The sequence below is a fragment of the Loxodonta africana genome, chromosome 3 (assembly GCF_030014295.1).
Source record: "Loxodonta africana isolate mLoxAfr1 chromosome 3, mLoxAfr1.hap2, whole genome shotgun sequence".
Classification (NCBI taxonomy): Eukaryota; Metazoa; Chordata; class Mammalia; order Proboscidea; family Elephantidae; genus Loxodonta; species Loxodonta africana.
This window is the reverse complement of record NC_087344.1, coordinates 187,295,467-187,312,046: the sequence shown is the minus strand read 5'-3', so window position 1 is coordinate 187,312,046 and position 16,580 is coordinate 187,295,467. Positions and strand designations below refer to the sequence as shown.

Here is a 16,580-nt window from a genome sequence, read left to right as displayed (position 1 = left end):
TCTCATTGAGGGTCTTCCTCTTTTTCTGCTGACCTGCTGACTTTACCAAGCATGATGTCCTTCTCCAAGGACTCCTCCCTCCTGATAACATGTCCAAAGTTCATGAGATGGTCTCACCATCCTGCTTCCAAAGAGCATTCTGGCTGTATTTCTTCCAAGACAGATTTGTTCATTCTTCTGGCAGTCCATGGTATATTCAATATTCTTGGCCAACACCATAATTCGAATGCATCAATTCCTCTTGGGTCTTCCTTATTCATTGTCCATTATTATTGTTATTATTTTTAATGGGCCTTGAGTACATAGGGCTCCAGTGTGTACTTAAAGCCCATTAAAAAAAAAAAAAGATTGTAGTACCTACATATCCATCTTAGGCCCTCCAGCCCAATCATGTTATGAATGACTGAAAAGTTTAGCCAAGGCCATGAGCAAACATGCAGCACCGCAAACCCAAGTACCAACTCCCAACCATGCCACAACAACGACGTTTGAAGATCAGTAAAAAACCACGGAAGACAGAGCAATAAACCCCAGCTCTCCCAGGACGCAAACAAAAGAGGAAGGAATCACGTGGCACCCCCTCCCACGCCCGGCGCGCCAATGATGTCACCAATCCGCGACCGGGCCATTGATTCCCGACAGAAGGTAGAGAGGGCTACGCGTTGGGGGTGGGCGGGGGGGGGGGTGTCCGCGGCGGTGGCAACCTCTGGGGTTGGGCTGTGTCCCAAGGCATTGCAAGACCCGGTAAGAGGTTTTCTCCTTCTCCGCCATCACCTTCCCCGGCCGAAACGCCCGGCTCATCTGGTCTCTCCTGTCTCTGGTTCTGATGGAAGGAGAAGCGCAGGGGCGCCCCGGAGGGGTGAAGGTGGCCGCAGGGCGGGGTAGGGATGAGGGTGTTGGAGGACAGGGGCTGGGCTGGACAGCCTCCCGGGGAGGCGGGCGCCGGTCCTTGTGTGGTTGCATGGGTGTGCGTGCGCCCGTGTGTGCGTCCGTGTGTGCGCGGGTGTAGGCGGTGGAGGCTGCGCACGGATGCTCTGGCGCTCACGCCCGCCGGAGCCGAACAGCTGGGTACCAAAGGCCCTTGTTTCCCTCTTGCCAACTCCCCCGCCTTGGAGAGTGACTGGAGAGTCAGGCGCCTGGGACTCATCTTGGTACCCGCCTTTCTGCGTCTTCTCCCCCAAACTGCATAGAGGGCCAGGACCGGCGCCTCATTCCTGGGATTATATCCGCCGCCCTTGCCTTGCCTTGCCTTGCCTTATATTGGGAAGGCGTAGGCGCCCACCGTGGAGAGCCCACTGCGGGTCACGACTGCCGCGCGTTGCCTCTGTCAGGATTTGGTGCAGGAGGCCTAGTTGCGTCACATCCCCTTCCTCCATCTGTTTGGCTTGATTCTTGGGCCCCACTAGAGGGTAAGCCTGCCCAGGTGTTGAGCGTTGGTGTCAGAGTTTAGGAAACTTGCCTCCAAAAGGGATACCTGTCGTTGGATTTAAAATGATGTGTGTGGTGGTGGATAGGGGAGGGGGTTGTCCAAGCATGCAGTTAACTGAGGGAGCAGAGTCTAAGTAGGGATGAGGCTTGCACACCCAGGCCTTCACAGTGGCTTGTTGCTGGTGAGGGAGGCAGGATTGCTAGAGCAGGTCATTGGGAGCAGAGAATACAGGAGCATCAAATTGTTGGGCAAGCGAGCGAGACTGATGATGCCAACTTCTTTCTCTCCAAAAGAGGGCATGTTTTGGTTTTTTGGCTGTTTTTTTTTTTTAGGGATCCTGAAGTATTCTTGTCATTACTGAAACAGTTGATTGCTTGCTGTATGGGAGGCAGGGAAATAGAGGGGAAAGGGAGCTTGAACTTTGGAGTCAAGTCTGTCATTTACCAGCTGTGTGACATTGAGTTATTTAACCTCTCTACTCCTACTTGGTCTTATCTACAAAATGAGGATAATTATATCTATCTTACAGGGTTGTTGTCAGAAGTTGAAGTGTCTAGCTATTATTAGTAAGGGCCCACCACCCAAGCACTTGAACTTGCTTCCTTGTTGAAGGTTTCCCATTGGTGCAGCTGCTTGAGAAGCAGGGGAACTTTTTGCTATCTTGGCTGTTTGCTATTCTGCCAGATATGACAAAGCAGGCTTGGGAGAAAAATCTCAAAACCCATAATGTCTCTACTGTAGACCTCATAGAATTTTAAAACTTCAAAGAGGCTAAAGCTTGGTTTTATTCTACTAATTATAAAACAAAACCAAACCAGTTGCCATGGAGTGGATTCCGACTCATGGTGACCCCATGTGTGTCAAAGTAGAACTGTGCTTAACAGGGTTTTCAGTGGTTGATTTTCAGAAGCAGATTGCGAGGCCATTCCTCTGAGGCATCTCTGGGTGGACCCAAACTGCCAACCTTTCAGTTAGCAGTTGAGCACATTAACACCTGCACCACCCAGGGACTCTTTAGTGAGCACTTGCTATGTGCCTGACGCTGTGCTAAGCAGTATACATACACTAACTCATTTAATCCCTCCAGCAACCTCGTGCAATAAATAGGTTTTATTCCCATTTTATGGAAAGCAAAAGGTGAGGCTTGGCCAAGGTCCAAACACTAGCTAATGGCAGGGATGGAACTTGCGCTCAGGCCTTCAGGTGATGTGGTTTGGATCTTGTTCTTGTTCAGTGTCTAGTGTCCTGGTAGTGTGAACTGGGTGCGATATGCTCAGGCGAGGGAAGTACGTACAGCGTTCCCAGCACCAGCATTTGCTTCAAGAATAACATCTCAATTTGCCCCGATACACAATCTTTTATTTTACATTTTGCCTAGCGCTGTCCAAATGTGAGCCGAGACTTGGCTTTTTTACCCAGAGAAATAGGAAAGGCTCATGGGCGCACATTGCTGGGATTATAAGTACACAGTAGGTATGTGGTAAATGCTTGTGGGAAGAAGAAAAAATCTTGAGACATTGTTCTTTCTGCCAAAAGGAGGCCCCGTGCTTAATACTCAAAGACTCCCTTAAGCTAGCTATTTTTATACCATAACACAGTGTAATATGAGCATCTTTCTGATGGATTTAAAGACTTGAAGCTGTGTTTCAGACCAAGATGGGTGTTATTATCTGTGACCAGCTGATTAGAGTTTTCATATATGTGAACAACAGAACCTGAGCTTTTGGGCTTCTGTAGTAATCTCTTGAGATACAGCAGTTTGTTTTGCTGTAACATCTGTTGGATTTGGCCATAATGGGTACAGCTGCTTCAGTCAAGCTTTCTGGAGAGCGCTGGATGATCATTTGGCATCAGGGATAAAGAGTTCAAAATCCTAAGTTTGTCTTAAAATGAAATATTTGGAAAAGATATGTGACCAATGTGCATGAATGTGAGACAGTAAACTGGTTTTAAACAGATGATATTCTTGGTGGTTTTGATCAGCTGTTTTATGTTGGTTCTCTGCTTCAAAATGACTTAGGGCTGTATAATCAACTCTTAGGAACTCACCATGTTCGTATAACCTGTCCATGTAGATGGGGACTTATATATTCCACCCAGGAGTCCAGTTGTTGCTTCTATACTCTCCCAGATGCTTTGAGGCCACCTTTTCACTCTCTCTTATCTTAATGGGAGAGAGGTTTCTGACCCCATCCTCCCCTTCCCTATGTATCTCCCCTCCCCCTCCCCACACACAATGAAGCTCTTTCCCAAGAAAAGAGTATATTAATCTTGTTGCAAATGGCAGAAACCCAATGTAAACTCACTTAAGCAAAAAAAGGGCTTTTTTTTTTTTTTTTTTTTTTAAACCCCTTTGGTCATTTAACTAGGAAGTCCAAAGGCAAGCTTCAGGCATGGCTAGATCCTGGGGTTCAAATCATATCATGAGGGCCCTGCCTTTCTCTGCTCCTTTTTGTTTTTTGGCCTCATTCTCTCCTGCTGCTTTCTCTACACGGAATGAAAAAGCTAGCTACCTGCAGTCCAAAGCCTACAACCTTACATCTCTCTTCTAACGTGGTAAACTAACCAAGGTGGAAAGGGGTATAGGGATACCATGCTTGGACAGGCCTACATCCTGGGAGTAAACTGCCTCTTCGTAGCCACATGGGCTGGGAAGGCGCCGAGGTACCAAGCAGGCAAACTGCAGGTCACTACTGCAGGCGCGTGTATATGCACACGTGCACATGCTTGCAGAGGACTGCTCATAGCCCACTTTTGTGAGACCCACCCACACCTTCCAGCTGAAATGAATTCACCTAGTGTGGCTTTCCCTCACACGTTATTTCATTGTGGCATCTATTACATAACTTTTTCATGACCTATGGGATATATAAGTTCCACTTGTATTTTTTGCCTCTCTGGTTTCTTGGGATGCTGGTGTCCCACTGATAGTATATGCTACTACCTGGCAGGGCCACGTCTAATTGGTTAAAACAGAAGGTTCATTTATTGGCACCAAATCACTGGTATAGGTTATTGTATGAGGTGTGCGTCCCGGAGGTGCGATGGTGTAAAACTGTTGTCTCTTTTGGCTTTGGTACAGCAAGATAAGCCTTGTAAGTATATTTACGGTTTCCTGTACGTTGTTTGCAAGTTGCATGTTTTGTGGTGATTTAATTTTCAAGTGAATAATTTATTTTTAGGTGCAATACATTATAAGCACATGTTGTACTGTCCTTGATACACTGTACGTTTCTTGTGATAACCGACAATAGCTCTTCTGGGTTCTGAGCTGTAAGTAGTTTATGTGTGATAAAAATGAATTCATTGTAGTAGTGCTTTTCCCACGACACCAATTCCTTTTGGTGCTTTTATTTTTACAGGAGGCTGGAATTATGCAATCTCCCCTTGTGAATTCCCATGTTGGTTTGGAGGTATGATACTGGTATTATCCTGGTTTTGCAGAACACGGAATTACGTTTTTCCGAGAAATTCCTCTGTGTCAGAAATGGGCTCTTTGAAGGATGAAGAACATTTAGATTCTTTCTTTTCTCTACCCGACCATGAGGATGATTCTCAGGAGGAGTGTGACGAAGATGCCTCGGAGGAGCTTACCCGTCCTGTAGAATCTGAAGGTCATTTTGATGTCGTTAGGGGTTGAATTGTGTCCCCCAAAGATGTGTCAACTTGTCCGGGCTGTGATTCCCAGTATTGTGTGGTTATCCACCATTTTGTCATCTGATATGATTGTCCTATGTGTTGTAAATCCTAATCTCTATGATGTTAACGAGGCAGGATTAGAGGCAGTCGCATTAATGAGGCGGGACACAATCAACAGGATTAGGTTGCATCTTGAGTCAATCTCCTTTGAAATATAAAAGAGAGAAATGAGCAGAGGGGAGAGGGACCTCATACCACTAAGAAAGAAGAGCTCGGAGTGGAGACCATCTTTTGGACCCAGGCCCCTGCACCGAGAAGCATCTAGTCCAGGTGAAGATTGATGACAAGGATGGTCTCCCAGAGCCGACAGAGAGAGAAAGCCTTCCCCTGGAGCTGATGCCCTGAATTCGGACTTCTAGCCTCCTAGACTGTGGGAGAATAAACTTCTATTTGTTAAAGCCATCCACTTGTGGTATTTCAGTTACAGCAGCACTAGATAACTAAGACAGATGGTAACAACAATGCCACTGACACGGTATTAGAGGATGATGGAGCAGCGAAGAAAGAGAAGAAGGGAGTGAACCAGTTGATGATGTCCGTGATGAAAGCAAAGAAAACAAAGACAAATGGTGTGACGATGTCACCTACTGTGAAAATATAACAAACTCACTTCAGCAAGATGCTCAGGTTTACCTGGACTTGACCCACGAAGATACAGAAGTAGATTATTTTTTTGTCTGTGTTTATGGAAGAGACTTTAGAAATTATAAAGGGCCAAACAAACCTTTATGCAACCCAGGAATGCACAGGACAGCATAGAGGGCTAGAGACTGGAATGCCAAGTAAGGGCTGGCAGCCTACCGTCGTAGAGGAAATGAAGACATTGCTGTGCATATACTGATGGGTTATCACGCCTTGCCAGAGTTCAGACATTATTTGTCCAGTGACCGCCTCTTGGGTGTTACTTCAGTGGCAGACTTTATGACTAAAACAAGATTCAGGAAACTCACCGAGAACATACACTGCAATGACAATTCAAAAGCTGTGCACAAAGGGGAACCTGGCTACAACCGGCTTCACAAATTGTGTCCGAATATCAATGCTCTTAATAACTGCCTGAAAGAAGGGTATGTGCCGTCAGGTGTCATGGCAGTTGATGAAAGCATGGTGCCATTCAAGGGCTGTTCTTCAATAAAACAATACATGCCAATGAAGCCCATCAAGCACAGGTACAAGTTTGGTGCTTGGCTGACTCACGCACTGGCTTTGTAAGTCACTTTGATATCTGTTCCGGAAGAAAAGGTGTGGACTGTGATTCACCTCTCTGCCTCGGTGAGTGTGTTGTACTTGGAATATGCCATTCATGCAGCCATTCCCATAGCCTCGTTGCCTTTGGCAGTTTCTTTTCCTCCCTATGGCTTGATGAAAGTCGTCAGCGAGAGGGGACTGTGTGCTGTAGGCACAGTGCCAGCAAATAGAAAGAGGACTACCGGAAATGATGAAGAGGAGAGAGGAATGACGGCGAGGAGGATTTCTGTTTCGTACAACAGGATGTGTGTCGGCAATAAAGTGGCAAGATAATAAACCTGTGACATTTTTGTCCAGGTCCCACTGTCCAAAGGACATCACTAGTGTCAAAAGAAAGAACAAAGACACTTCCCCCTCAGTAATCCCATGCCCAAGAGTAGTTGCAGAATAGAACACAATTGTGGGCAGAGTAGACTGCTTTGACCAGAGGCATGAAAAATACGCAGTCGGAAGGTGCACTTTCACATGGTGACACCGATTGCTGTACGTCCTCATTGACCTTGGCATTGTAACCAGCTTTACAGTGTGGAACTACAACAACAGGGGCAGATGTAACCAACTTTCCTTCAGACTCACTGTCATTAGGCAGCTTACTGTGGGCCAGGAAATCCAAATAAGAGGAAGGCCCTCCTTTCTTGTGAGGAACAAACCAGGAGTAAACAGGGCACCAAACGACATACGGCTCGGACAGGTTGGGAAGCATTTACCTGTCAAGCGATCTAGAAGGTGATGCAGACAATACAGCACTAAGAAGCAGGAGACTGGAACCACAATCATGTGCAGCCGCTGCAGGGTGCCTTTATGTGTTACCCCACATGTTCAAAAGTTTCACACAATCTGATGAAATTGCTAAGATAACACAATTTATTTCACGCCTCGCCCCACCTATCCTACCACCAGAGTCTAGTGGGACATAAGTGTCCCACATAATATTTATCAAGACCCATCTCGCCTAACAAAAATTTTAAAAGACCCCATGATTTAGCATGCATTCAATTAGTGAAAACCATTATATCTCAAAAACTTCCTAACAAAAAATAATTCGGCCATGAAAGGGTTATTAATAATGGTCTGTTTTGTCTTAAAATGTTTTTTTATGTTTTGTCTTAAAATGTTTGCATTCGTGTACTTATATTTTTCCTTCTTTATAATTTGTCATAATATCAAAGCTTGTTCCACACAACTGAGACTCAAATACATGTATTGTTCTTATTTTAACGTTCTTAACATTTCCATCAAGTGCTGCATGAAGCAATGTTTATCTGTGGCTGTTGATCTGGTTTAGAAGGCACCTGTGTTCTGCAAACAGCTTCTCAGTGTGTAGCCAAGAGAATGAATTCAGCCTCTTACACTTTTTCCCTCAGACTCTTTTTACTGGGGTGTAATTATATACCATAAACAGCACAGATTTTAAGTGTACCATCCAATGGATTTTGACGAATATATATACCCATTTAATCACCACCCAAATCGATAAAACATTTCCATCACACAGAAAGTTCCCTTCTTCCCCTTTCTAGTCATCACTCCCCCAAATGTTGTCACTGTTTCTGATGTCTGTCACCACAGATTAGCTTGGCCTGTTATAGAATTTCATATGAATGGAATTATACAATGCGTTCTCTTGTGTATGGCATCTTTCAATGAAGTTCAACCATGTTGCATGTGTTGGTATTCCAGTATATGGATATACAACAAATTATGTGTTCAGTCTTCAGTTGATGGACATTTGGGTTGTTCTCAGTTTTGGACTATTTATAATATGCACGAGGAGCCCTGGTGGTGCACTGGTTAAAGTGCTGAGCCACTAAATGAAAGGTCAGTGGTTCGAACCCTCCAGCTACTCCACGGGAGGAGGATGTGGCCGTCAGCTTCCGTAAAGATTACAGCCTTGGAAACCCTGTGGGGCAGTTCTACTCTGTCGTATAGGGTCACTGAGTTGAAATCAACTTGACACCGATGGGTTGGGTTTGGATTGACACTATGCACATTCTTTGTGCCTTGATCATACTATGAACATAGTACACATTTTCGTTTGTACTGTGAACATTCTTGTACAAGTCTGTTTTGGCCATTTGTTTTCATTTTTCTTGGGTAAGTACCCAGAAATGTATTTTCTGGGTCATAGGGCAATTGTATGTTTAACCTTAAAAGGAACTGCCAAACAGTTTTCCAAAGTGGTTATACCGTTTTCCATTTTCCCCAACGGTGTATGAGAGCTCTAGTTGCTCCACATTTTAGGTATTATGAGTCTCTTTATTTTAACCATTCTGGTAGTTATGAAGTAGTATCTCACTGTGGTTTTATCACGTCATATTTTAGTCATTTATTCACTTAGCTGTTTCTGTTCCTAGACTGTGAGCTTCCTAAGGGTGAGGTTCGTGCAATATGTAGTTATCCTTTTTTTCTTATTAATTTTCCTCTTATTTTGAGGGATAACATGCTTTATTCCATAAAACTTGAAAATTTTAGCAGACTATTAAAAAGTGAGTAGAATAACTCATAACCCCACCTCTTAGACATCATTGTTATCCTTTTGGTGTCTTTCTTGCCAGGGCTGTGTTGGTAGCACACAGATAGGGCAGTTCCAGGGCTGGTTAATTCAGCAGTGCCGCAGCGTCTTCACAGCTCCAGCCCTGTACTCTGCCACCCTCAGGGTATTCACAGCAAGGAACACTTTTCATGGGAAGCCCTGTCAGACTTCTTGTTTTGCCTTTTTGGCCAGGGTTGTATCACATGATCATTGATAACCAAACCCACTGCCATCAAATGGATTCCGAGTCATAGCAACCCTGTAGGACAGAGTAGAACTGCCCCATAGGGTTTCCAAGGCTGTCGCCTCTTTCTCCCATGGAGCAGCTGGGAGGTTCAGCCACCGACCTGACCTTTCAGTTAGCAGCCAAGCAGTTAACCACCGCAACACCAGGGCTCCTTTGAGCATTGGCAAGAGGAATGGAATTACGAAGACTGGGTTAGATTAGACTAATCAGGATCTCCCCTGGCCTTCTCAGAGGAAAGTCAACAGAATCGTCTACAGAAACGGTTCTCTCAGAGGGAAAGAACAGTTAGAAGGTGTTAGCACTATCTGCCACTTAGGTACATTGTTTTTCAAAGCTGTGGTTGTGCTGTACTTAAAATTTTATGTTCTTTCCACTTTTCAGGCATACTTGAGAGATATTGCGGGTTCAGTACCAGACCACCACAATAAAACAAGTATCACAATTAAGCGAGTCACATGAATTTTTTGGTTTCCCAGTGCATATAAAAGCTATGTTTACACTATACTGTAGTCTGTTAAGTGTGCAATAACATTATGTCTGAAAAAACAATGTACATACCTTAATTTAAAAATACTTTATTGCTAAAAAAATGCCAACCCTCATCTGAGCCTTCAGCAAGACATCATCTTTTTGCTGGTGGAGGGTCTGCCTGGATGTTGATGGCTGCTGACTGATCAGGGTGGTGGTTGCTGAAGGTTGGGGTGACTGTGGCAATTACTTAAAACAAGTCAGCAATGAAGTTTGCCACATCAATTGACTCTTCCTTTCATGAAAGATTTCTCTACTAGCATGTGATGCTGTTTGATACCATTTTACCCACAGTAGAACTTCTTTCAGAATTGGAGTCAATCCTCTCAAATCCTGCCACTGCTTTATCAATTACCCAAACCAAAAACCTACTGCCGTTGAGTGGATTCTGACTCATAGCGACCCTCTAGGACAGGGTAGAACTGACCCACAGGGTTTCCAAGGAGCGCCTGGTGGATTTGAACTGCCAACCTTTTGGTTAGTAGCCAAGCTCTTAACCATTATGCCACCAGGGTTTCCACTAAGCGTCTGTAATCTAAATCCTTTGTTGTCATTTCAACAATGTCCACAGCATCTTCACCAGGAGTAGATTCCATCTCAAGAAACCACTTTCTTTGCCCATCCTTAGAAAACAACTCATCTGTTAAAGTTTTATCACGAGATTGCAGCAATTCAGTCACATCCTCAGGCTCCGCTTCTAATTCTAGTTCTCTTGCTATTTCTACCACATCCACAGTTACTTCCTCCACTGAAGTCTTGAATTCTCGAAAGTCATCTTTGAGGGTTGGAATCAACTTCTTCCAAACTCCTGTTAACACTGATATTTTGACCTCCTCCCATGAATCATGAATGTTCTTAATGGCATATGGAATGATGAATCTTTTCCAGAAGGTTTTCAACTTATTTTGCCTAGATCCATCAGAGGAATCACTATCTATGGCAAGTATAGCCTTATGAAATATATTTCTTAAATAATAAGACTTGAAAGTCAAAATTATTCTTGATCCTTGGGCTGCAGAATGGATGTTGTGTTAGCAAGCACGAAAACAATATTGATCTCCTAGTACATCTCCATCAGAGCTCTTGGGTGACCAGGTGCATGGTCAGTGAGTGATAATATTTTGAAAGGAATCTTTTTTTCTGAGCAGTAGGTCTCAACAGCGGGCTTAAAATATTTAGTAAACCATGTTGTAAACAGATGCGCTGTCATCCAGAGCACAAGCAGAGTAGATTTAGCATAATTCTTAAAGGCCCTAGAATTTTTGGAATGGTGAATGAGGATTGGCTGCAACTTAGAAGTCACCAGCTGTATTAACCCCTAACAAGAGGGTCAGCCTGTCCTTTGAAGCTAGGCATTGACTTCTCCTCTCTAGGTATGAAAGTCCTACATGGCATCTTCTTCTAATACAAGGCTGTTTCATCTGCAGTGAAAATCTGTTGTTCAGTGTGATCACCTTCACCTGTTATCCTAGCTAGATCTTCTGGACAACTTGCTGCAGCTTTTACATCACCACTTACCGCCTCGCCTTGCACTTTCATTTTACGGAGACGGCTTCTTTCCTTAAACCTCATGAACCAACTTCTGCTAGCGTCAAACTTTTGCAGCTTCGTCACCTCTCTCAGCCTTCATGGAATTGAATAGAGGGAGGGCCTTGTTCTGGTTTAGGCTTTGTCTTAAGTAGTAAGGCCGTTTCACTTGCTTCTTGTTCTGTGTTCACTGGTGTAGCATTTTTAATTTCCTTCAAGAACATTTCTTTTGCATTCAAGACATGCCTAACTGTTTGGTGCAAGAAGCCTAGCTTTCGGCCTACCTCGGCTTTCAATGTGCCTACCTCACTAATGTCAGTCATTTCTAGCTTTTGATTTAAAGTGACAGATGTGCGACTGTTCCTTTCTCTTAAACACTTAGAGGTCATCGTAGGGTTATTAATTGGCCTAATTTCAATATTATCATGGCTCAGGGAATAGGAAGGCCCGAGGAGAGGGGAGAGGACTAGGGAATGCCAGTTGGTAGAGCAGTCAGAACACACGTGACATTTATGGATTAAGCTCACTGTCTTAATATGGGCATAGTTTGTGGGGCTTCAAAACAATTATAATAGTTACAGCAAAGATGACTGATAACAGATCACCATCAAAGCAAAAAAAACCAAACCCATTGCCATTGAGTTGATTCCGACTTATAGCGACCCCATAGGGACAAAGTAGAACTGCCCCCATAGAGTTTCCAAGGAGCAGCAGCTGGTGTATCTGAACTGCCGACCTTTTGGTTAGCAGCCAAGCTCTTAACCACTGTGCCACCAGGGCTCCCAGATCACCATAACAGATATAATAATGAAAAATTTGAAATGTTACAAGAATTACCAAAATGTGGCCCAGAGACATGAAGTGAGCATGTGCTGTTGGAAAAATGACACCAACAGACTTGGTCGATGAAGGCTTGCCACAAACCTTCAATTTGTAAAAGACGCAATACCGGTGAAGTGCAGTAAAGTGAAGGGCCATAAAACAGGTTATGTCTTATTCGAAAATAAACATCGCATATTGCCCCAACTTTTTAAAACATCACTTTTATGTGTGGTGTAATCTGTGACCCTTCCAGAATTTGCTTGACCATGCCCCCAGTTTTGGCCATTCAAGCTATTTTCAGTTTTTGCTATTACAGGCAATGCTAGGTTGTCAGCTGCTGAGGAGCCAGTCCCCGATTCATGGTGACCCCATGTGTTGCAGAATAGAACTACCCCATAGGGTTTTCTTGGCTGTAATCTTCACAGAAGCAGATTACCAGGCCTTTCTTCCACGGAGCTGCTGAGTGGATTCAAACCACCAACCTTTAGGTTAGCAGCTGATCGCAAACCACTCAGGCCACTTGGGCTCCTCTAAACAATGCTAGAGTGAACATAACTTCTTCTACTAGATTTCAAATTATTTCCCTCAAGATAGATTTTAGAAGTTGCATTATTATTTGTTGTTGTTAGCTGCCATCAAGTCAATTCCTACTCATGGTGACCCCATGTGTACATGGGTTTTCAAGTGCTCCATAGGGCTTTCAAGTGCTCCATAGGGCTTTCATGTGCTCCATAGGGCTTTCATGTGCTCCATAGGGTTTTCGAGGCTGTGACCTTTTGGAAGCAGATCACCAGGCCTCTCTCCGAGGCGCGTCTGAGGGGGCTTGAACCGCCAACTTTTCAGTTAGTAGTGGAGTACTTAACCCCTTGCACTGCCCATTCACTCTATTATTTACATTTATTACCTATATAATAATAGGATTACGTTATTAGTAGTAATTATTATCTGAGATTATGAACATATTTAAGACTTTTGACATGCATTGCCTGTTTGTTTTGTTAAAAAGTTAAACCCTTCAGTTTTATCTTGCCATTAGTAGGCACACAGGAGAATGCCTTGTTCTCTTCCTTTCTTCATTTTTTCCTTTTCTTTCTCCTCTTTCTTCTGTTCAATTATTAACACATATATTCATTTGACAGATATTTGTTGAGCACCTTCTATCTCCAAGGCACTCCGCTGGGTTGTGGGGGTACAAGATAAGTACTGCTCAGGAGAGGTAGACATAGGGTCAGGACTGGAGGAGAAAACAGTGTGTAAGTTGGCATTTTCCAGGCTTCGAGGGGCTATGTGGCTGTTGGACAAGGATAGAGGATGCCTTTTGTGGAGTCTGGTGAGGGTAGGCCGTGCCGGAGTAGGGGAGGTGGGGACATGCGCGCGGACCTTGTTACGGACTTGGGCCTCTGTCCAAAGAGCAACAGGTAGCCCCTGAAGGGTTTAAAGAGGGAGGTGGCAGTGACCCAATCAGATTTGAGAACATTTTGGAGGGGGCCAGGGTGGATTCCTGAGTCCAGGATTAGATTGTGAAGGCAGCCATGGAGTCCTCAGCCAGCATTGAGTAATCTCGTTTTTTTATTTGCTGATTTTATGAATGAAAATGTAAACCCTATTACATCTTAATGTCTTTAATTATGAGCATGATTGAATATTTTCCCACTGACTCTTCTATTTTGGCGACTCTCCTGGAGCCAGAGTGCCTGGGTCTGAATCCTGGCTCTGCCAGTTATTGGCCGTGTAACCTTGGGCAACAGGTCTGCCTCAGCTTCCTCTTCTGTAATATGGGGACAATAATAGTGTACCTCTCTCTTATTATAAATCAGTTGCAAGGATTAAAAGATAAGCCACAGTTTATTTTAAGCATATACTGCTCTGTTATCCAGGTGAGTGACCTTTATACTCAGACGTTCACATATTAACTCTTTGTCCAGCATATGTGGTGCAACTAAGAGTCCTCATTTGTTACATTTTTTTTTTATTGATTTATGGTTTGTTTGTTTGTGTTTTACCTTTTTACTATGAAAATTTTCTAACATTATGTTGCCTTTTTATAGCACAGAAATTTTTCTGCAGTGAATCGACCTCAGTCTTTTTTTTTTGTGATGTCTTCCATCACTGTGTATGATCAGGTTGTACACGCTAACTTTTTTTTTTTAATGTTTTTATTTACAAATGTTCACATCTAATCCTTTAATCCGTTTGCAATTTGTTTGGGTTTATTAATGTAAGGCAAGGCTCAAAATAGATTTTTTTCTTTCTTTCAAGTAGCTAACCACTTGGCCCAGCTCCATCTGTTGAGTAACGCTGCTCCTTCTCACTGCTGCTTTTGTCTCCTTAACATGCATTGGGTCTGTACACACACCAGGGTCTGCTGGGGGGACGTGGTTCTGTTCTGTTCGTCTGTAGGTCAGCTCTTCTTTTCTTCTGCCAGTACTGCCCTAATTTAATCAGTAACTGTCTCTGTAAAAAATATATGTATACATATATATATAAAACCAAACCCATTGCCGTCAAGTCAATTCCAACTCATATATTATTGGAGTCCTGGTGGTGCAGTGGTTAAGAGCTCAGCTGCTAACCAAAAAGTCAGCAGATCGAATCCACCAGCCAATCCTTGGAAACCCTATGGGGCAGTTCTACTCTGTACTATAGTGTCACTATGAGTCAAAATCAACTCGACGGCATCGGGTTTATATATATATATATATATATATATATATATATATATATATATATATATATATATTTTAAGTCAATCTTACCTATTTGTTCCTGCACCTGAACTTTAATCATTAAAGAATACCCACTCCTTACAGTCCCCCACCTCATTAGAATTTGCAGGAAGCCCTGATTTAATTTGGATTGACATTCATAAACTATTGAGCCATCCCATTTGGGGACTAGTATGTCCACCGATTGAAGACATACATCCCTCAGCAAAGTTTTGTAATTTTCTTCATGTAGACCCTTAACATTTCTTAAGGTTATTCCCAGATGCTTCTTTTTTCCATTTTTTAAGTGTCTTTTGTTGCTATTAAGAATATTATAGTATTTTCTCCTATGTATAAGGAAGCTATAGTGTTTTGCCTGTGTCTCTTATATCCAGCCATATTCCTGAGTGTTGGTCCAAAGAGGTTTTCAGTTGATTATTTTTGGGTCAACCAGGGCTACTATTTTATAATCTGATTTTCTTTCATTTTTAAGTTTTATCTCATTTCTGTTTTGCTTATAGAATATGCTAGATTTTTCAAAACCATGTTAAGTACCATATTTCTTTGATTCTAAGACCACTGCACATAAGAGCATGCTATTAATTTAATAATAATTTTATAATAGCTTTTGGGGAGCCCCGGTGGTGCAGTGGTTAACGCACTCAGCTGCTAACCAAAAGGTCAGCAGTTCAAACCTACCGGCTGCTCTTGGGAAAAAGATGTGGCAGTCTGCTTCCTTAAAGATTCACAGCCTTAGAAACCCTATGGGGTAGTTTTCCTCTGTCCTATAGGTCCTTATGAGTCAGAATTGACTCAACGGCAGTGGGCTTGGTTTTGGTTATATTAAATGTTCATTTATATTGTAATTCACATTCTGCTATCAAAAATGTTAGGATGTGAAAAACAGTGCATCTCAGAATTAAGGAAACAAGATAACGATGGTAACGGTGGCCCTCCGTATTTTATTTCTCATTTTAATAGGAATGCCTAAGTGTTCCATTGTTAAATATGATATTGGCTATGGTTTATGGTAGACCAAACCAAACCAAACCCAGTGTCTTCGAGCTGATTCCGACTCATGGTGACCCTAGAGGACAGAGTAGAACTGCCCCATAGGATTTTCAAGGCTGTAATCTGCAATGAGTTTTTACAGAAGCAGACCGCCCCATCCTCTCCTGCGGAGCAGCTGCTGGGTTCAAACCGGTTAGCAGCCGAGCGCTTAGCCACTGCACCACCAGGGCCCCTCTTATGATAGTCAGTCCTTATTGTATTGAAGATCCGCTTTTTTTTTTTTTCAGATTTCTTAAACACTGAGACTATTTCAGACGAGCAGCGCCTTGTCTAAAGAGGCTTCATGTTGGTTTGATTAGCTTGTAGGTGATGGGCAATTAAAAAACAAAACAAAACCCATTGCCATCTAGTCGATTTGAACTCATAGCGACACAGAGTTTCCAAGGAGCAGCTGGTAGATTTGAACTGCCAACCTTTTGGTTAACAGCCAAGCTCTTAACCACTGCACGACCAGGAATATGCAGGACCCCACCTCCGCCCATAATTCCTGCCTTCCTCAGATTTCCTTTGTTAAAGAGAAAATGCAGATTCTGGTGCCAGACATTTGAATGCTGAGTGAAAGTTTTACTGCCCGGCAGAGACCCCTTCAAAGCAAAGGTTAGGCTCTGGGAGTCAGTCTCAGCAGTGAGATATCAGGTGGGTTTTCAAAACCTGCATACAGTCTCTATCCCATATTAGGGAATCAAAGGCTCTGAATGCTACTGATTGGCAGGTGTTATCTGGGTTAGGCATTGCCTAAGCATCAAACAGAACTTTTGTGGGTTTTTCCAA

The 16,580-nt window shown here is 43.3% G+C and overlaps 1 protein-coding gene across 4 annotated transcripts in view; it reads left to right on the top strand.

Moving 5' to 3' along the window:
* The first annotated feature begins 619 nt into the window (after positions 1–619).
* Positions 620–16,580, top strand: part of ADAR (adenosine deaminase RNA specific) — a 59,613-nt gene continuing 43,652 nt past the window's right edge. For 2 of the 4 annotated variants that reach the window (XM_023554020.2, XM_023554021.2), the window contains exon 1: positions 4,789–4,842. In XM_023554020.2, coding sequence (XP_023409788.2) covers positions 4,804–4,842 — 39 coding nt within the window. In that variant the 5' untranslated portion in view covers positions 4,789–4,803. Of the gene's footprint in view, positions 646–723; positions 745–4,788; positions 4,843–16,580 lie in introns of those variants that run through there. The other 2 variants (XM_023554019.2, XM_064282649.1) reach the window with 2 other exon arrangements.